The sequence below is a fragment of the Petaurus breviceps genome, unplaced genomic scaffold (genome assembly GCF_028583685.1).
Source record: "Petaurus breviceps papuanus isolate PSGF00001 unplaced genomic scaffold, PetGlider_PUasm1.0 90644, whole genome shotgun sequence".
NCBI lineage: Eukaryota > Metazoa > Chordata > Mammalia > Diprotodontia > Petauridae > Petaurus > Petaurus breviceps.
The window spans coordinates 8,365,784-8,387,414 of NW_027187298.1; the positions used below are offsets into that span (position 1 = coordinate 8,365,784).

Here is a 21,631-nt window from a genome sequence, read left to right on the forward strand (position 1 = left end):
CCTAGCCTTTCAACCTCTCTGGACATTACTCTCCCTTCCCATACACAGTGATTTTACATTCCAGACAAACACACTCCATCTCCCATCTCCAAGTCTTTAAACGAGTCACCCCAACACACCAGGCATGCACGCCCTCCTTTATGCCTCAGAGTCCCTCTCTTCCTATAATATGCATAAAAAGGTTTTTTGCTGTTGTTGTTGTTCAGTTGTTTCAGTCATGTCTGGCTCTTCGTGACCCCATTTGGAGTTTTCTTGGAAAACATACTAGAGTGACTTGCCATTTCCTTCTCCAGCTTATTTAAAGGTGAAGAAACCAAGGTAAAAAGAGTTACGTGACTTGCCCCAGGTTAAACAGTTACTAAATGTCTGAGGCCACATTTGAACTCAGGTTTTCCTGACTCCAGGCCCAGCACTCTATCCACTGCATGCACCTAGCTGCCCATAAAGACTTATGCAGACCTTATCAACAAACTACATTTTTTAAAACTTCTTAAGTTTAATAAATGCCTTTTTTTTACATCACTTCCATTCTTGAATAAAAGCACCCTACTCCCACCTCTGGAATTGAACCATTCATCTCAACAAAGATAAAGTCAAACCAAAAACAAAAACTGAAACAATGACTAAGTCTGACAATATATTCAACATTCTGTCCTCATGATTCCATACCTTGGTGCTTAAATAAAGGAAGTTGTGCTTTAGTGGCTATTCTTAGGACTAGATTGGTTATTATACTTACACAGAGTTACTTTTATTTTTATTATTCTTTTCAGGTACGTTATTACTGGAATTGTGTTTATTGTTCTTCTGGATCTCTTTATTTTACTTCACATTAGATCCAAACAAATATTTCAAAGTTTCTCTGAATTCCTCATATTCAGGGATTAATCAATAAACATTTATGAAGCACCTACTATTATATGCCAGGCACCGTACTAAGTGCTGGGGATACAAAGAAAGGCCAAAAACAGTCCCTATTCCCAAGGAGTTCAAAGTCTAAATGGAAGAAACAACATGCAGACAACATGTCCAACTATCCATGCAAGCTGGATAGTTGGTTAGAGACAAAAAGAAAATCAGGTAGATCTACACACACACACACACACACACACACACACAGAGTATAAATTGGATATAATTAAGAGAGGGAAAGCACTAGAATTAAGACTGATCAGGAAAGAATTCCTTAAGAAAGTAGAATTTTAGTTATGTCTAGAATCCAAGAGGCGGATAGATATTAGAAGGGAGAGTATGTTGGGTATTGGGAGGAAATTCATTTCTTAATGCAAAGAATGTCTCATGCATTCATGTACTATATATAGTTTGTGTTCTGTCATTCCTCTAATTAATAGGCACCTACTCTGTTTTGAATTTTGGGTTGGCAAAGAAATGCTATAAATATTTTATCATATATTGGAGGTTTATTTTTTTAAATTTCCTTATAGTAAGATGAGGAATGTGATCACCATGTCAATGGATATAAACAGTAGAATATCTTTTTTTCACATAATTTCAAATTGATCAACACCATAATGAGCCCTAGTACCATCTGCCTATTATCAGTCCTCTACACAGCCTCTCTGATTCTCTTAGTTTCAGTGCATTCAAGAATCTGAGACCAGGTTTCCATATGAAAAAGCAGGTGAATCTTTCTTCAGTTCTTTATGTAATCAAAGTGAAATGTGTTCTCTTGGCAGGGGGAAGTGAAGAGAGGGTTGGGAGATAAGTTCTATTCATTGGTTTTCTTCAAGCAAAAACTAAGAAACCATGTGTTGCTCATCTTGCAGTAAATATTCCATTTTTGGCATGAACTGTTTGCCTGGATGGCCTCTCAAGTGCCTGTGGCTCTAGATTTATGATTACATGATCCTAAGTAGTCATCCTGCCAATCGAGGAAACCATTTCGCTACCTCCTGAAGCCCCTCACTCTGCCTTCAGATAGTTAATGATGGCAAATATGTTTTTCCTAACATCAAGGCTGAATTCAACTTTTTGAAACTTTTCCCTCTTGTTCTTTGATCTATGCTCTGAAGCCAAAAGGAACAAGATAAAAATTCATAGTAAATACTACTTTCAAATTGCAAAATAAATTTAAGAAAATAAAAAGAATTCTAAATAAAATTACTCATAATCTAGTTTCTATTATGAGTATAGCTGATTTTCTGAGAAGACTAAGGCATCTTTGTCTCTGAGTTTCCATATCTAAAATACAATTATGAATATAAAATCTTTATCAACTTACTATTAAGCTTAATTAGGAAATGTCTACAAACAAGTAAAACATTAACTCTTCCAAGGCAACAAATTATTAACACTTACATATTATACCACCAAAGAAAACTTTTGAAATTCTATGTTGCATGCAATTTTGTACATACTAAAAAATTAACATAACCAGAAGAGAAATTTTTTCCTTAATCCATTAAATTTTTACTTTTGACTGAACATAGCACAGTATTTCCAATAAAGAAATGAGAAACAAAAATCATTCAGCTCACCTGACAGGCAAAGCTTTTGTAGTTTGCTCTGGAAGTTCAGGGGGATTTACAAACATCAGTTTGAGGAGGAGTTCCAAGTAGCCAATATGTCTTGCCAACCTAGTGCTTACCACCCAGGCCCAATTCCAACTTTCCCCTTCCCTTCGACCACCAAAGTAAATTACAGCTGAAATGCAAAAATAAACCCAATGAAATAATTTTAGGTAATCAGTTTCACTTTCATTTCCCCAAGGAATAAAATTCAAGTAGTCAGCTTTCATTCAATGACTCACAAGCGAATTATGTACTATTTAATGCCAACTTGCCTATATCAGATGCCATAATCCTGAGCCATTCAATTAAACTATCCACCACCCACCTCTCACTAGTGTATATTTAGGGTCTATAGACTTATTTAATGTTAGCCTAAGGAAAACATAATAGAAAAACAAATCTATGGTTCATATAGTAGTAGAATACATAAATAGTTCTTTTCTTGCAGATGAAGACAACACTCAGATGAGGGATTGATTAAGGGTTATTTTTATCTCTCTTGTTTCAGGAAAAATGCAGTGGTAGCCAAGTGCTCCCCTAAACTAGAAAAGTTATTCAATTCTGCAACTAGAAAAATATAATGACACAATTTTATTTAAATAAAGTCTAACGGAAGTAATATATTACTAAGAGGATTTCTTATAACAATGCTTATGTCTGGTAAAAGAAATTTTACATAGATTTTGAAGGCCACTGAAACCAAATAGAATATAGTTTTTATTTTTCCAAGTCAACTGGGATGGTAAAAACAATTAGTAGGCAAATGCATGTAATTTATGGTTAAATTTTTCCACTCATATTATTTATTATATGTTACACTTCCAGCAATATTAATCTTAACTTTTTTTTTGCCTTTTGGAGGGCATTTAAGTAACTTGCCCAAGGTTACACAGCTAGTTTTTTTTTTGTGTATGTGGGTGTTAAGTGTTTGATGCCGGAATCGAACTCGGGTCCTCCTGACTCTGGGGCCAGCGCTTTACTCACTGCACCACCTAGCCGCCCTGTAATCTTAACTTTCAACGAAAAAAATCAAAACATCAATCATATTAAGTAAAACAATGAAGTCTGACATGTTTTTCAATGTGTGAAAAGAATAAAAGCAAAGACTTACTAAAGAATATATATAGAAGTGCCAAGAAGCTTAAAGCCACTGCTATTCCAAGTTTCAAGTCCACAGTAAAAGCAAGCAATAAACCCAATCCTCCACAAAGCAACAGTGTAAGAAATACTATAAGCCAGGAGAACTGGAAAAGAGGTTCAATTTGTTGTCCAGCAAAAGTCTTCATCTCATCTGAAAGAAAAATAGGATAAAACTCTTAAGAATAGAAATAAGCAGATACAAAGTCATTTTAAGTTCTAATATTTTTAAAACATCTGTAAAACACTTTGAAAAAAGTGAGAATAAGACCATTTTAGTAATTTTTAATGTCTCATTCTAAATAAAATTTTCTTTTTTTTTTCAAGAAAGTTACAACAAAACAATTTGCTTACAAAAACTCTTGGTGTGTTAACTTTTTGAAAACGCACCTTGAAAGCAGGCTTAAATCTACCAATTAGGTCAATTACTTCATTTTCCAATTTTTTTAAACTGATAGATTTCCCACTTCCCTAATATGCACACACAATTCCACATGAGCACTCTTGCCTATTTCATAATCAAGTATGTCTCCATCTGTCTCAATAGGAGATAAATGTGATCAAGTTTACCTAATCTACTTCTGGTTGCAGAGGTAAAGCATTATTTGTCACTTTTACCTGTGTAATGAAAATGCTCGATGAGCAAATCATGGACATTTGGGGGCAATGAACACTGAATACTCAATCAACTTATTGACTTACTGAGGATGGATGATTGAATCTCAGTACTTCAGAATGATCTGACTCGTTCAGGCTATTGAGTGATAGCTGTGCCTGTACCACAAAATACAGACTTAAGAGGAAACTGGAAAACTGGTGAAGGGGAAGGGAAGGATAGCAATACCATGTACAATCAGTTGCAAATGCTCTCTCACTCATACATACAACTGCACAAGGTTTCCCTGGCCTTGGCAATGAGATAAAGTGATGGGACATCTTATCCAAGTGGTTGCAGAAGCCAATGGAGCCATATTACAAAATCTCCTAAAAAGAGAAGGGAATCTTGGATTTGGTTGTGGAGAAGGAGGGACCTGACCTCTCAGACTTAGGAATGGTATTTTTGTTGTTGAGAGGGAATCTATGTCATCAGATAGTCAGTTTCAGAATTCAAGCCTTCTAGAGGAATGTTAGTGTTCTTGGATGGAGGATCACAGATCTGGCCCTAGAGCTTGAGGATCAACAACCATGATGTGGAGAAGCAAAAACCTGGACTTTGCCATCTGCTGCTAGCACAAATTATTCTACTAGTACAATTCATATGGGAAAGAGGTTGCTTCTTTATGAGACCTAGGTTCACTTCCTTCTGGAAAAAAGTTCAAGTTCTTAGGACTATATAGCTACAGACCATTATAAATGGTTGGGGCAAAAAGCAAGGGTCACCAGAATGTTGGCGACTCCAAATTCATTTTTCTCCTAAGGAAAGTACAACCCTTTCAGGTAGTACCGTAAAAAGGTCCACAGGGTGAAAGGAAACAATGGAAAGGGGAAAATAATATTACTATTTATGGGCCACTATGAATCTTTTATGTGCTTTTACATTTTCTGTGAAGTAAAAAAAAAGCTGTCATGTGCCTACTATGCTTTATTATTGCCTTGCATGATTGCATGCAAGCTAAGACCCTTTTAACCACACATGTTGGTGAAGACCTAGACACAAGCTGTATTCTGAGGTTTCAAAATAAACTATATAGATGGGATCAAAATAAGCCAGTCAGTCAATTAACACTTATTAAACACTTACTACTGCCAGACCCAAAGCACTAAATACTAGGGATACAAAAAGGTAAAAAACAAAAGCAGTCCTTCCTCTCAAGAGATATGATTTGAGACCAACCTCTAGAGACTGTAATTCATTCAGGTAAGGTCAGGGATTGGAGTGCCACAACAGGGATTATATCACACTTCACAAAATCCTACATATAAGTCTTTCCTTTGAAAATATTTTTAATGATAATCTAAAAATTTACTATATAAGAAATTATTGGGAATATGCTCTTTAGATAAATGCATATAAATTTAGTTCAATCACTTTACCTTCTAATTTCTTGAGCAAAAAAGATTTCCCACTTCCCCACTGGGCATACAGTCCCACACAAATGGGGGGCTGCATAGTTGGTTCACTAAGAATATCAGCCAGAGCACTGCTATACAAGTCATAACCAAGCATGTCTCCATCTGCATCAGTAGGAGACAAGTGTCCTGCAAATTAAAAATATCACACAATTGTATCAAACGATGATTTTACTTATATCATCTGAAAGTAATATGAAATATTATTACTTTTTTGGATTCACAGAACAAAGGAAAACAAAAAAAATTAAAAATTAAATCTAATTAAATGTGTGCCAAAATAAGAAACTAAATGGAAGGGTTTTTAGAACCTTTACACCTCAAATTATTTTCTGAATCTATTAGAAATATTAATAAATTGTGTTTTAAGTTTCCCTAGTATATTTGAAAGGCCACATATGAACACTTACTTTATAATGTTCATCTTTTCCCAGGTTAAAACTTTGCATATTTAATATTTCACAGAATATCTACTTCAAGTATGTGACAATATAAAAGTAGTTCAGAAACTTTTGTTCCATAGATATAATACAGGTAGATCAATTAAATCAATGAATGCATGCAGTCATTAACACAGATTCCTTGAAATACTTGATTATTTATGCTTTCATAAAGGAAATGTATTTCATTAAAGAAAAATAAACTCACTCAGACATAAAACAATACTTACTGGCTCCAAATATTTGAGTCAAAATACTTTTCTGATGGCTACAGTCAATGTTGTATGGTGTCTCTCCTGCTTTGTTTGGCCTATAAAGCAGTCGTCCATCTTTTGGATTTCTTAAAAGAAGTTCTGCTAACTTCCGGCTTCTGCCACGAATGGCAATATGGAGAGGAGTATCTCCTTTCTATAAAATTATGACAAATATTTGGGTTTTCATATACTTATACACAATCAAAACTCACAAATTCAAACTAAGTGAGAAACCTGAGAGTTAGTTAAAAGTATCATTATTTCCTTTTCATCTACACTTACTATTCTAAATCAAAATCTCCCAACCCCTAAATCTCTTCCCCTTTAATCTCATTCCTATCTAACATATCAGAACTGTTCCTGCTAACAATTTTTAAAAAACAGTAAAGAAAATCCAACTAGGGTCAAGCATAGTCTTTGGGATTGTAGAGATTCTATTACTATTTTTCTTTCCATTTACATTATTTTAGTCATTATGTCTTTTGTCTCCTTGGGTCTGCTTACATTGTGCTACAACAGTTGATATATCTTCCTGTGTTTTTCTGAATTCCTCATATTCATTGCTTCTTACATTCCATTACACTGATATAAAAAAAAAAAAACTTGTTTAACCTCTTCCTAATCAAAGAGACTCCACTTTCTTTCCAAATCATCACAACTATTTGTGAATTCTTGGATAATTCTAACCTGGTCATAAAGAACCATTTTTGACTGTGCTGTTGCAGTGTTTTCACTATGATTTTATTTAAAATTGTTGTATCAGTATCTATTAGTGATGTTCAATATGTCTCTTTCTCTGCTTGGCCCTGCCTGGTTTAGGTACCCGAAACCTATCTGTCTCATAAAAGATATTTTATGAAGTACTTTCTTGTCAGTGAGGATGAGCTGGGTGTCATGGGAATTAATTTCTCTTTAAATATTTGGTTAGATTCTCCTCTAAATCTGTCTACAATAGAATTTCCTTTTTTCATTATTTCTTTTATAGTGTGCTGAATTTCATTTTCTGTGACTGTTATACTTTCTATGCCAATTATCAACTTGTCTCATTCCAACTCTATTCTTTTTATAACTCCATTCCTGGGAAATCTAGCAATGCTGTACCAAAGTTTGGAAAATATGCTACTAGATCTGTGACAAATTAACATAATCTAACCTTAAAAGGCTTCATTTTCCATTTGGAAATCCTTTAAATCATCTCTTAATTCAGTCACACATCAGACCTTTTAAACTTTTCAATACTTCTGAAATGAATGATTCTAACCCATATCCCTCATCATCACTAGAAGAACTCACCTCTTAGTTTATTGAAATTATCTGGCAAAAGCTCTTTGTACTCTTCTTCCCATTCCATTTATCACCAGGTCCTCCCCTAGCCATTCAACAACAATATCTCTAATCTTATCTACTTTAATCTTTCCCTCCTTTGTAAGAGAAAGATGTTTTCTTTCCATCTGTTCACTGGTTTTCATCTTTTCTAATTTTCTCCAAAACCTTACTACTTCAATTAATCCCTCTCCGTGTTGTAATATAGTTTTCTTTCTTTCTTTACTGACTCCTTTTCCTACAAATATATTTAAGTCTCTCCTATTATTTAAAAAAAAAGAATTTCTTGATTCTCTTCAGTTACTCCCCAAACTCTCCTTCCTTTCACTGACAAATTTCTCAAAAAATCAGACCAAAAAGAACCAGAAATAATATTTAAAGAACAGGGTGTAAGGTTTTGTGGGTTTTGTTCGCTTGGCAGGAATTAGAGAGGGCAGAGAATTACTATCAATCAACAAATATTTATTAAATGTCTACCACATGCCAAGGACTACATTAAGCATTAGAGATTCAAAGACAAAAGAGTATAAATAGCTCCATGCCCTTGGGGAGGCCTCATTCTATCAGGGAGACAAGTCTAGAATATCTCAAAGAAAAATCAGTGAAATAGAGAAGCAGGAAGGGAACTAGAAGAATACAATTCAGTAAAGTCAATTTGCTGCAAGAAACAGTAGAGGGGGGATGGCTAGGTGGCGCAGTGAATACAGCACTGGCCCTGGAGTCAGAAGGACCTAAGTTCAAATCCAGCCTCAGACACTTAACACACAGACCAAAAAAACTAGCCATGTGACCTTGGGCAAGTCACTTAACCCCAACTGCCCTACCTTCCCCCCTCCAAAAAGCAAAACAAAACAAAAACAAAAACAGTAGAGGACAAAGAGTTGAGGAAAGAGTATTTGAAGACTGGGAAGTCCTTCCTATTTCTGCAGTTAACGTCCAAGTTTGAGAGCTCATGTCTAGAGTACTGTAAATAGCATCCTAAATGAATTCCATGTTTCCACAAAACAGTACTGCTATGAATAATTTGGTATACGGATCTTTTATTTTTGTTCTTGACCTCCTTGGGACATATAGCTAACAGTGGGCTCTTTGGGTCAAACAGTTCCCAGACTCTACAGCCACAACTTAGATTACATCTCTTATCCCTTCATAAAACTAATGTCTACCAAATAAACTCTAAATTCAATTCCTTGGTATTCAAGTTCTGCCACAATCCAGAACAAATCTACTTTTCCAGACTTATTTAATACTACTTTCAATCTCTTTAATTTGATTTAAACTACTTGTACTATTCCTTTTACATACATGGAGCTTTCATACCTTTCTCATGTTATCCATTTTGCCTAGAATACAAATGACCATGCCTTGATCCATCTTCCTCTATCATTATCTAAACTGACCCATCCCCTAAGACCAAGCTCAAAGGCCTTCTCTGATTTTCCTAAACAAAAGTAATGCCTCTGAATCTTTAAAATCTTGATCTGTACTACTCATGTCAGTTATTACATACTTCCTTCTACTACAGATACTGTTACAACTATTTCCTGCTACTTTTAAGTGATTAAGGGTGAGGACCACCAATCAATCCATAACCCTTTATTGGGCACTTACTATTTATTTGCACCATCAAAACACTGGAAAACACAAATACAAAGAACAAAAAAAAATCCTATTCTTAAAAAGTGTTAAGTACAAGGCAGTTTGGAAGGAACGGCATTAGAAGTTGGGGGGATCAGGAAAGGAATCTTCATAAAGAAGATGGTGCTCAAAACGCATCTTAAAGAAAAAAAAGGGAATCTGAGGTGGAGGCAAAGAGTGACAAATACACATTACAAAAGTTGTAAGTAAATATTTATTGAAAAAAAAAAACCTAACATTCAGAAGAATTGTCCAATTAATCAAGTATTTAATCGAGAGCCTGCTATTTTCTCAGCATACAATTTTGTTGTCTGGTTGTGTTTCAACTGTATCTGACTCTGTGACCCCTTTTGGGTTTTTCTTAACAAAAGAAATGGGGTTTTCTTAACAAAGATACTGGAGTAGTTTGCCACTTTCTTCTCTAGCTCATTTAACAAATAAGGAAACAGGCAAACAGGGTTCAGTGACTTGCCCGGGGTCACACAGCTAATAAGTGTCCAAGGTCAGCTCTGAACTCAGGAAAAGGAGACTTCCTGATTCCAGGCCCAGCATTCTATATACTCTGCCACCTAGCTGGCCCTCTCAAAATACAAAGTAACATGCAAAATATTACTTTATCAAAGTCCCTAGGGAATAACTTGAATGAATAGCTAATCGTTCAAATTGGTATTTAACTTGTTCACAATCAAGATGTTCTTTAAATGTTTTCTGACTGTAAGTTATTAAATGTAATACATATATCCTCTACTAACATACCACTTCAATGCCTTATCACAATTTGGAGAAGGGCTTGGGTTCCCAAAGGCTATTCCCAGTGGAACACAAACTTCACAGCTCCTACACTAAGTTGGAAAGGGTTCAAATACTAGTGCAACAATAGACTACTACAACAAATATAAAAAGAAATTCGTATTTTTTCTTACACTAGTCCCTTATTTTGATATTACATACTAATACCAACTGAAAAGACAATACAATTTTGCAATCATACACATAACACTTATGAGCCTGAATGGACAAAACTGGTCAAACCAAGCATTGTCATCCAAAACATTACCTCTACACAAAAATTGCTGGTATGAGTTTGTGGGTTTTTCCCCCTTTTTTACCTTATCTACAGCAGACACCTTAGCACCTTTATCTAGCAGAAGTTCAACCACTTCAATATTTCTCATCTTCGTGGCCTTTATAAGTGGTGTTTCACCATCCTAAAGACAGAGATGTTTTGTATGTTTACTAACCTAAAAACTTTAATTAGCAATGATATTTTTAAAAACAAATTACACTAAAATGTTACAGATTTAAAGAATTTACAAATCTTTAAAAAAAAAAAGGAGGTATATCTAAGATGGTCTCATGCTAAAAATTTGCCTTAAAATAAAAGTTTTTCTTAACTAAGCTGTAGGAAATTAATTTTATATTCATTAATATTATAATTACTTATATAGTCATTATTAAATTATATTATTACATATTATGATAATGTAATTATTATAATATGATATTGTTATATTAATATTGCTAAAATGTACTTTAAGTTGCCAACTAGATACAACAAAATGCAAATCTGAAAAATACTGCAGACCAGAATTTTATCCTAACAGCCTAGACACTTTCCCCCATTCAAATATATCTATATCCATACTGATGAAGGCTCTAATAATGCCAATCCCATCTACACCTTCTCATTCTGTGCAACTCTTAACCACTTGCTCCCATGTAGTAACCATAATTTACTGTGGATAAATTAGGACTATCTTCACTAGAATAGTACCTGCCTGAAGATTTTCAATTATAAAGAGAAATCTACAAAAAAATGAACCTTTTTTAATGATATGATGAGACCAAAGGAACTAAATACTCCTGTTTTATTTGAATTTTTATTAAGCTAAGCACATACCTTTGAGCATATTTCAGTATCTGGATTGCACTGCAGGATATCTCTTACCATTGCTGCATTGCCTTTTTCAACAGCCCAATACAAAGCAGTTTTATTATCCTATAAAATAAGGAGATATTTTAATACAAAACATAATGTAAAAAGGAATACTGTGGGGATATAAAATATCATGGTTAACATTCATGGCAGGAATAATAACTATTCACTTTAAGGTATGCATTACATACATCATTGTATTTATGCCTAACAACAATCATGGTAGGTACCAGAGTTATCATTTTACAGACAAGAAAACTCAGGCAAAGAGAACATAAGTAATTTATCCATAGTCATACAGGTACTAAGTACTGGCCTATCCTCATTCCATCTTCCCCAGAAAAATGCCCTCACTCCCTTCTCCACTGTCTCATCTTGAATCTCTCTTTGTCAACTAGCTGCTTTTCTGCTCTCTACAATCATGCCCATGACTGCCCCATCCTTAAAAACTCTCACTTTGGTGAGGCTAGGTGGTGCAGTGAATAGAGCAGTCAGAAGGACCTGAGTTCAAATCTCACCTCAGACACTTGACACACTTACTAGCCGTGTGACCTTGGGCAAGTCACTTAACCCCAATTTCCCTGCCTTCCACCCTCAAAAAAAAAAAACCCTCTCACTTCATCTACCTAATCCCATTGACTGTCATCCTATATCTCTCTCCTCAATGGCAGCTATACTCCTTTAAAAAACAGTGTGTCAATAGTGCCTCTACAACTTCTCTTCTCACTCTTTCTAAAACTTCTGTAAGCTGGTTTCTAAACTCATTATTTAACTGCAACTCTCTCCAAAGTTACCAAAAATCTCTTAATTGCCAAATCTAATAAACATTAGCACAGTGCTTGGCACATAGTAGATGCTTAATAAATATTATTGAGTGATTATTAATTGATTTAATGGCCTGTTCTCAATCCTGATACTCCCTAACCTGACCCTGAAGCATCTGAGTCTACTGACCATCTGCTCTTGCTGGATCCTCTCCTCTCTAGGTTTTTTGTGACAAAGCTGTCTCCTAGTTCTTTTCCTATCTTTCAGAAGGCTTCTTCACAGCTCCTCTGTTGGTTCCTCATCCATACCACACCCACTCACTGTGGGTGATGTCCAAGGTTCAGTCCTAGACCCTTTCTCTTTTAACACTATTTTACTTGATGATATCATCAGCCCCAAGGGGTTCAAATATCTAAAGCCAGACTGATTTCCATATCCACATATGCAGCTCTACTCTCTCTGCTAAGCTACACGTAAGGCTGCCTCTTGGACATCTCAAACACAATATATACATAAGACAACTCAATGTCTCTCTGCCCCCAAACCTCCCCACTTCTATACTACTTCTGAGGGCACCACCATTCTCTCACTCACACAGACTTATAACACTCTTCCTTTTAACTCACCCCACATAGCCAATCCATTGTCAATCATTATCATTACTCCCATCACAATGCACTTGTATATGCCCCCTTCTCTCCCATCACAGAATGACAACCCAACTTAGGCCCTTAACACTCGTCACTTAAACTATCAGAATAACCTTTTAATTGTTCTTCCTATAACAAGTCTCTCCCCACTTCAATCCTTCCATGGTGCCGTCAAAAAGGTTTTTCAAAACAAGTCTAACCTGACGAATGAGCTCCAGGAGCTCCCTATTACCTCCAGGATCAAAGAGAAATTTCTCCATTTTGCAATTAAACTTCCTCATAACAACTCCTTCCTGCCTTTCTAGTCTTCGAACACTTTCCTTTAGCCATAATGGTCTACTTCCTGTTTAATCTTGCATCTCTGTGACTTTCTACTACCTGTCCCCCAGGCCTACAATGTTCCATCTCCACCACTTAATTTTGCCTGGCTTCCTTCGAAGCTTGGTTCAAACGCCACCTCCTGTAAGAGGCCTTTCCTGGTCGCTCCAGCTCTCCTCTCTAAGGCTGCCCCGCCTGCTCCGTAATTACCTTGTGTCTTCCACATTATCTCCCCCATCCAACTGTGCGTTCCTTCAGGGTGGGGACGAGGTCGGGGTTTATTACCTTTCTTTGTATCCTCATTCCTTGGCACAATAATAATAAAAATTATAATAAAGAATAATAAAAAAGTTCATAGTAAACTTTTCATAGATGCTTGTTGACTAGCTGGATTAAGAGGTTTCTGGTCACCTTAGAGAGAGTGGTTGCATCACACTGGTGACTTCACAAGCTTGACTGTAGAGGGTCAGAATTAATAAGGAGTCATAAGAAACGGAGGGAACTAGCGTTGGATACTCTGGGAATTCAGCAGGGAAAAGAAAACAAAAGCTTGAGAGTTTAGAAGAGTTAAATAAAGGTTTTCTAAGAACAGGGGATATATGAGCATGCTTGCTGGTAACAGAAAAGGAGTTAGCGGATAGGGAGAATCTAAAAATAAAAGCAAGCTCCTTTGCACCAGCAAAGAATACTCCTTCAGTTGGGAATTCCCTATCTCAATGAGATTACAAGTCCAGTTTACTCCTATCCCTTATTCACAGGATTTTTTCCAAAGGAATTTTGGAATAACAGAAGCATACAAAACCTGCTAGGTTTTACAAGTTAAAGTTTTTGGTTTTTAAGATAGTAGATGTTTGCTAAGACATCTCATTTATATTCCAACTAAAAATGATGTAGTTGTACTTACATGTCCTCTAATATCTATGTCAGCATATTTGTGTAGGAGGGCTCGAACAATTTCAACATGACTACCCCTGACAGCACCAATTAGCACAGTATCCCCACTCTGAAAAACAATTAATTGATGATAAGAAAGGATAAACTTAGATTTTAAATTTAATAAAACATAGTATTTTCTTAAAAATCTGATTTGGAGCAAAGCATATATATTTAGTACTCCAAAAGATTTATAAGTTTTTGGTTCCAGGTACTACCTCTGCCAACATAGACTGCAATTCCTCCATGTCTTAGGAGACAGCTTTGTGACCTACTGTAATTAAAAGTTTACCACTTGGTGGATAACCTTCTTGTAAGCCTCTCTAAACTTAACAAGGCTAGTTCTAAAATGACACCCATTCCAAGTTTTTTCACTTTGGAAGAACATGCTAAAGTTTGTATCTTGCTGGTACAGATTTTAAAACTAGAGTAAATGCTTAGGCAACAATGAAGCCTCAAAGTACAACATTAGGGAAAGACAAACTATCATTATCGATACAGTTGCCAACACACACAACAAAAATTTGTAAATCATAGCATGACATATATATTGGAATAATGATTCAACAATAAGTACAAAAAGAAAGGTAATGTAATGGCCACTGTAAAATCTAGAAAAAGGAAGACAGTAATACCGTGTCGGCATGTCCCAAGCCCATTCAAAGGGTAATGCTTTCTCCCTTACCCTCCGCCTATGATGACACAGTATAAGAAGGGTAACTTTTTAGAAGGTCAATGAAAAGGCTCATGAAAATACTCCTTATATGGTTATATGATCATATGGTCATATACAGTTATATGGTTATATGATTCATATATGATTATATGACTCCCTTTGCTCCTATAACTATTTTCAAAATGTAATTTCTGATCATGAACTTGGTGCTCCTAACTATTCTGGTACTAAGAAGAGAATACTCTGAAGAGAAATAAATATTTGGGTTTTATATCAGAAAAACCCCATACTGAAAAATTAGTAAATTAATTTTCTGACATAAATGAGCTCTGTATGAACTTAGATTGCAATGATTTCAGGGCAATGTCAATGCTGAAAGAACTGTTCACTGAGATCCCATGCAGATCTGGAATTATGGGAATAAACATTTTAAAGCCAAATAAGACCTGGCTGAAAGATTCAGCTGGCCTTAAGTCTTTATAACAATATGTTTGTAATACTTAGAAGAGAAGAGAGACAAAAACTTCCTTATGATAAGCTCCTCATAAGCTCATTCGTACTAAAATCAAAATGATACATTACCTATCTAGGTCTCAATATAACAACTTCAACCATCCAGAACCGTTAAGAACCAGGAGACAAAGCAAACAAACATCTGAGAAGCCAAAAGGTATCACAAAGTCCACATGCTAAGGTGCATAAACCTTATTCACAAGATTGCTTATTAAATTATCTACACAAGGGGCAGCTAGGTGGCGCAGTAAATAGAACACTGGCCCTGGAATCAAGAGGACCTGAGTTCAAATCTAGCCTCAGACCTTAGCACAAAAACTAGCCATGTGACTTTGGGCAAGTCACTTAACCCCAATTACCCTCCAAAAAGGAAAAAAAAATTTAAATTGTCTACACAAAATCTATTTATTCTTATCTGATACTCGACTCTAACGAGCTTGGTTATCTAGTTTCTCAGGGCACAGAAGGACAACATGGCATAACAGATAGCAACCTGGTCTTGTAGTCAGGAAGACCAAGGTTCAAGTCCTTCCTCTGACATATATTAGTTAAGTGATCAAGGGCAAGATATTTAACCTACCAAGTATCCCAGATTCCTGAGAACAGGAGTTACAGATGAGCTGTTACAGAGCTTTAAATTCCAGGCTAAGAAAATTTACACACTATTTTATCCTAGAAAAAGGGTTTTGGTTTGGGGTTTTTTTTTTTTTTAACTTTTTTTGTGTCATGGACCCTTTTTAGCAATATAGTAAAATCTATAGACTCCTCAGATGTTTTTAAATGCATAAGATTAAAATATATAGCATTACCAAAAAACCACAATTATACTGAAATATTATAAAAACATTTTTTAAAACAAGTTTACAGACTCCTATGTAGCTAGGGGCAAAAGAATGTAACTGAAGATTTTTATAGTACCATAGTGAGACCTGTGATTTAAGAATATTAACTTGGAAGCTGTATGGGAAATAGATTGGAGAAAGTGAGGAATGGCAGCAGGGAGGCTATTACAATGGTTGAGGGCAGGGGTGGGGAACCTGTTGCTTCCAGGCCTCATGTGGCTCCCTAGGTCCTCAAGTACAGCCCTTTGACTGAATCCAAACTTCACAGAACAAATCCCCTTAATAAAAGGATTTGTTCTGTAAAACTTGGGCTTAGTCAAAAGGCCTTACCCAAGGACCTAGAAGGCCACATGTGACCTCAACGCCACAGGTTCCCTACTCTTGGTCTAGGGGATCTTAATCTTAATTTTATTATAGAGTAGCCAAATTGAAGAGGTTAAATAGAATGAGAGGTGGGGGAGGGCAGGAGGGGAGAAACATACATTAAGCTACTAAGCTATCACAGGCAATCCTTGAGAGAAGTTTCAATTCAGAAGGAGGGTTAGAAACTAGAACATAGAGGTAGAAAAGTAAACAGAAGTGAAGAAATGGAAGCAATAACTGCTGATGACTTTTTTTCTAGCATTCTAATTGTAAAAATAGAATTATTATAGGCTTGAAGCAAGGTAGAACATTTTTTAAAGTTTAGAAGAGGTATATGCATGGTGTCATAACACAATAATATGTGTATAGTTTTTAAGGTTTACAAAGTACATTACATACATTATTTCATATGCTTCTTATTATGACCCTATGTAGAAGTGCTACTATTATTCTCCTCCCCCCCACTTTTTTCTTTTAACAGATGCGAAATTGAGGATCAGAGAGATTAAATGTCTCTGAGTTGGAATTCAAACACAAGTCTTCCTGACTACAGTGTACCATCCCCAATACCAAGCCACAAGGAAAGAATCAGTAAATAAGGAAAAAATTAAGATTAAAGCAATAGAATAGCCAAAAGAGATAAGAGAGAGTAATACCAAAGGCACAAGAAGGATTAACTTTGGGAAGAAGGGCCCCCTACATCTTCATGAAGAATGAGGAATGATGTAGAGGTGTTTTAAGGTTTGCAAGAGGAGAAAAGAGAGAGATTATGTCCATTTGGACTTTTTTCTCAATATAAGAGGTCCTTTATTTTAAAGGAGAAAGTAGGAGAAGTATGGGGGGACTGAGGAAAAAAGAGAAAGTTTATCACAACCACTGCGGGGTGTGTGACAACGAGTCAAGCAGGAAAAAAATTAAGATTGCAATGAAGTAATAAAGGCCCATCTGAGATAAGGTAATAAAACTTCATAATGGACTTAGTAGAGTTACATGACTTTTTCCAGCAATGTTCAATAACATCATAGTACAGGAGTTCTTAATCCAGGGTCCATGAACCTGAGCTTTTAAAAATATTTTGATAACTTTATTTCAATAAAATAAGTTTCCTTTGTAATCCTATTTATTTTATTTCAAGCATTTAAATAAAGGGATCTGTAGGTTTTACTAGACTGCTAGGAGAAGCAAAGAAAAGAGAATGGTAAGGATAGCCCAGGGTAGAGTTCTGAGTAGCAAAGGCAAATGAATGGGATTCTGGGGTATGCAATAATGTCAACTGAAATAATCAACAATAAAATCCAGACTATGAAAAGAAGAAAGTTAGGCCAGATCAAGGGCAATGTACTAGGAGAAGAGGAAAGGGCAGAGGGCTTAGATGGTGTGGTAAGAATGTTTAAGAGAAGTGAAGGTGAGGAGGCAACAGAAAAATAAATTGTGTTCAGAGAAAAGAAATTCAAATCCAAGATGATACATGAAACCTAAGATTATGGTATAACCTAAAATGTGACTGACTATTGCTGTGGGTGGTTGAAGTAGAGAGATAATCTAAGTCATAAGAATGGTGTTCAAGGTAACATGAATAATGTACATCCTGAAATACCTAAGAAAGAGGGTAAGGTTTAGAGTAGAGAAGAAAATTATAAACCAGACTAGTATCTGAGAAACTCCTTGAGAAAAGAGAAAGATCTGGAAGCTGACAAATGTAAAGGAAGTGAACCTTAAAAATAAGAAAAGTTGCTGAATGACAGTGCAAATGCATGGCCTGGAAGCAGCAATGAGCATAAAGTGTATCTGCTCTTTCTCCTGGTCCAGTGTGGCAGGGGTTTAAGAAGGAATGTTCCATACTGTAGTGGAAAGACAAAGGTATATTTTTTCCCAGAGATACCCAAATTTCCATCAATGCCAGAAATTAGGAAGAATGTGAAAGTAAGAAATCTAGGATGAAGGAAAGTTTTTAAAGGATGATACCAGGATTAAAGAGGGTACACAAAATGGAAGAGAAGGTTAGAGGAGGGCAAAGACTGAAGATGGAAAAAAACTGGAGTGGATGGAGATGAAAAAGCAAGGAGTGATCAGAAGAGGGTTTTCATCTCAGAAGTTAGCGACATTAAAATCAGGGAAACTGGAGAGGATAAGGTGGAGTGGGGCAAGTAACAAATCAAGATCCTTGGTTGAAAGAAGTTGGCATTAGAGTCAAAAGGTGGCATCTTCTCTCTCCAATTCCAGAAAAAAAGGAAGTAAATTAGGAAAAGATATCAGGTCTAGTGCCTGGGTCAGTAAATACCTAAAGACTGGGTCCCCAAGGGCCATCTGAGCTCAAAAATTACTACAGTTCCTTTGCTTCCTTTTAAGGCATGGGAGATGACACACACCCAGAAGATATCTAGAACAATGATATGCACTTGACTTTTGGCTAGTTTGGTGTCTGAGGCCATGATTCTACAGCTGAAGTCTGGGGATGAGATGGTTAGTAGAAAAGTGACACACTATTACATTAGAGTTTGGTAAAGTAGGACAGGGGAAAGTAGTCCCTCCATACAAGGAAGGAAGCTCTTGGTTGAAAATGCCTACAAATGAGGTCCTGTAGCATGCAGTGATTTACAGAGGTTTGAGACACTGTGGAACAGATAATATTTCCACCACAAGCAGCAGTAGGTTATTTTAGAGGGGTAAGGAAGCCTCCAAAATCCTGAGGGGTCAAGAATGAAGGCCCATTCTCCCACATAGAATGATAAGGCAGGAGACTTGGTGTCTCTACTTACTTCAGTGTTCAAAGGTAACAAAGGTAATGGAGAAAGGAGTACTTGCTGTGGGCAGGAGCCTTTAGCAACATCCCCCTCCTACCTGGGCATTCCATGATGACATACAGACCTCATTTTAAAAACAAAAACTCAAAATTTCCCCTCCCTAAAAAAAAAAATATGCAACTACAAGTGTGGAACACAAGGTATTGATAAAGCTGATGGTTGAATTGAAGGCAACTATTTTCATCAGGGACCTGGAAGTGGAAAATAATACTTATTAAATTTGAAAAAATGAGACATTTTGTTTTTATGTTACTTTTGTTCTAACCTCTTACTGGTTAGTCTTTTAAATACACTTTTAATGTATTACTAAGTATTCCTACTTAGGACAATTAAACTAAACTATTAGATTGAGAGCAATAAATATTAAATTGCTGATGTCTATGGTAATGTAAAGTAAGCAAGAAAAGTAAGGGTAATTATATGCTAATATTACACAAAGACTTTCAAATAACAAGACCACAAAACGTTGGCATAAGCTGAATAGTTTTTAATGATGTTGATTTCAAAGTGTATTTTAAAATATGTATAAACACTACATTTAAAGAGAGGTATCATGGTGGTAGACAGCTCACTTTAAAGTCAGGAAGATCCACCTCAGACATATACAAACCCACTCTGATTCAGGGCAAAGTCACCCAAACTCTCAGTGCACCCAGGTCCCTCTATAAGACCATAATTTCCTCATCTGTACTTTAAAAAAAAAGGGGGGGGGCATTTCTTCGTAAGAGTTCCCTATACTGAAAAAATCATGTTAGATCAAAAAAAGCAAACAATTTCACACTTTCTGCATGCATGCTATTTCTCTCAGTAGAATGTGAGCTCCTCAAAGAGACTGGCTTTTTTTTGTCTTTATATACCAATCACCAAATACAGTGCTTAGCACATAATAGAAACAATAGATTCTAGGTGAATTAAAAGAAATCTGTTAACTAATGGCAAAAAAAAAAAAAAAATATATATATATATATATATATATATATATATACACAGCATCTGAAGAATATGTAGCATGAGAATATAAGACATTTTCTAATCAATTTCATTAGTTAATGTAGCTATTCCTCTTTGGAAGGAAATTTTCATGACCCATCACTTACCCTATCAGGAATATTCACATATGTTCCAGCATCAAGTAAATCCTGTACAATTTCAATGTGTCCCTCCTTTGATGCAATCATCAAAGCTGTATTTCCATCTTTATCTGTTAAATTCACATTTGGGTTCCTTTTCAAAATTTCCTTTACTGTCTGCGTGTAGCCACCCTTTACTGCCACAATAAGTGCAGTCATTGAATTCTTTAACAAAAAAAAAAAAAGATCAGTACATACTGAAGACCACTTATATTTCTAAGACTGTCATTCTCACAAATCTGATATACTTGATAAAAGTCCTTTAGTATCAAAATGAAACCAAAGAAATACTAATGATATTTCAATGGCTTTGTTATCTCACTGATATAGGTAATGTAATATATCTATTAATGATAAAGAAATAAAATGCTCAGTTGTTAAAGATTCATTACTGGGTTCATTACCTCTTCATACACATGTGTTTAAAGAGTTAATATATAAAAAGCAACTTACTCTCTTATAATATAATCAAGCTTTAAACGACAATCAAAACTACCTGTTTTGTGAAATCAAAGTCTGACATACATAAATCAGGATGTGATAATATGCTCTAAATAAATTTTTTATCAAAAATAAGTTATTGATTTCAAATTACTACCATAATGTTTTTAAACATATTATAAAAACAGTAAGAATATCAATATGGTAACAGGAGTAAGCCAGTATCAAGAAATATAGTACATTTTATCTTTCATGTTAGCTTAAAAACCTTATTAGCCAATATGTCTCAGCAACTCTCAAGACTTTTTCTGAAATGGGACTTTCAGGTCTTAACAATACACTATTTTGTACTCTAAAAGAGTGACCGTCATTCCCAAACACCTATCTTTCTACAAGGAATTCACTCTGTCTTAAGATTTTACTCTTTAAAAAAATAGGTAATAATACATTCTCTAGGGATTTTTAATTTCTCTCTCTCAAATTAAAACAATTTCCATATGAGGATTTGTGATCTCTCTGGACCATGACCTGAAGAAAAGTCATTCGGTCTCTCAAGGTTAAATCTGAATTCAGGTCTGAATCCTATGATTCTTTGGATTCTACCTCTCAGAGTTGTGTAGAAAGAAATTTCTAAACTGGTACCGTACATAAAATTGAGTTGTTAATTTAATTATCCAGATCTTAAGTCTCAAGAACCAATTAATATAATATGAATTGATTCAACAAATTCCATAATGTCCATAATGTTCTTCAGTTTAAAAAATCATGCTGTCTTCTGACTTGTACTTCAGCAGTTAATAACTATAGAATATTAGCAATAGTTATGTAAAATAACCATTTATTGACCCAACAAAGTCTATCATATCC

General features: G+C 35.4%; 1 protein-coding gene across 8 annotated transcripts in view; it reads right to left on the reverse strand.

Annotated features, from left to right (window-relative positions):
- Positions 1 to 21,631, reverse strand: part of KIDINS220 (kinase D interacting substrate 220) — a 183,598-nt gene that overhangs the window by 119,708 nt on the left and 42,259 nt on the right. For 7 of the 8 annotated variants that reach the window (XM_069064799.1, XM_069064798.1, XM_069064796.1 and 4 more), the window contains exons 8-15: positions 20,291 to 20,488; positions 13,967 to 14,065; positions 11,294 to 11,392; positions 10,503 to 10,601; positions 6,409 to 6,586; positions 5,703 to 5,867; positions 3,643 to 3,822; positions 2,499 to 2,664 (exon numbers count right to left, since the gene is read on the reverse strand). In XM_069064799.1, coding sequence (XP_068920900.1) covers positions 2,499 to 2,664; positions 3,643 to 3,822; positions 5,703 to 5,867; positions 6,409 to 6,586; positions 10,503 to 10,601; positions 11,294 to 11,392; positions 13,967 to 14,065; positions 20,291 to 20,488 — 1,184 coding nt within the window. Of the gene's footprint in view, positions 1 to 2,498; positions 2,665 to 3,642; positions 3,823 to 5,702; positions 5,868 to 6,408; positions 6,587 to 10,502; positions 10,602 to 11,293; positions 11,393 to 12,720; positions 13,931 to 13,966; positions 14,066 to 20,290; positions 20,489 to 21,631 lie in introns of those variants that run through there. The other variant, XM_069064797.1, reaches the window with a different exon arrangement.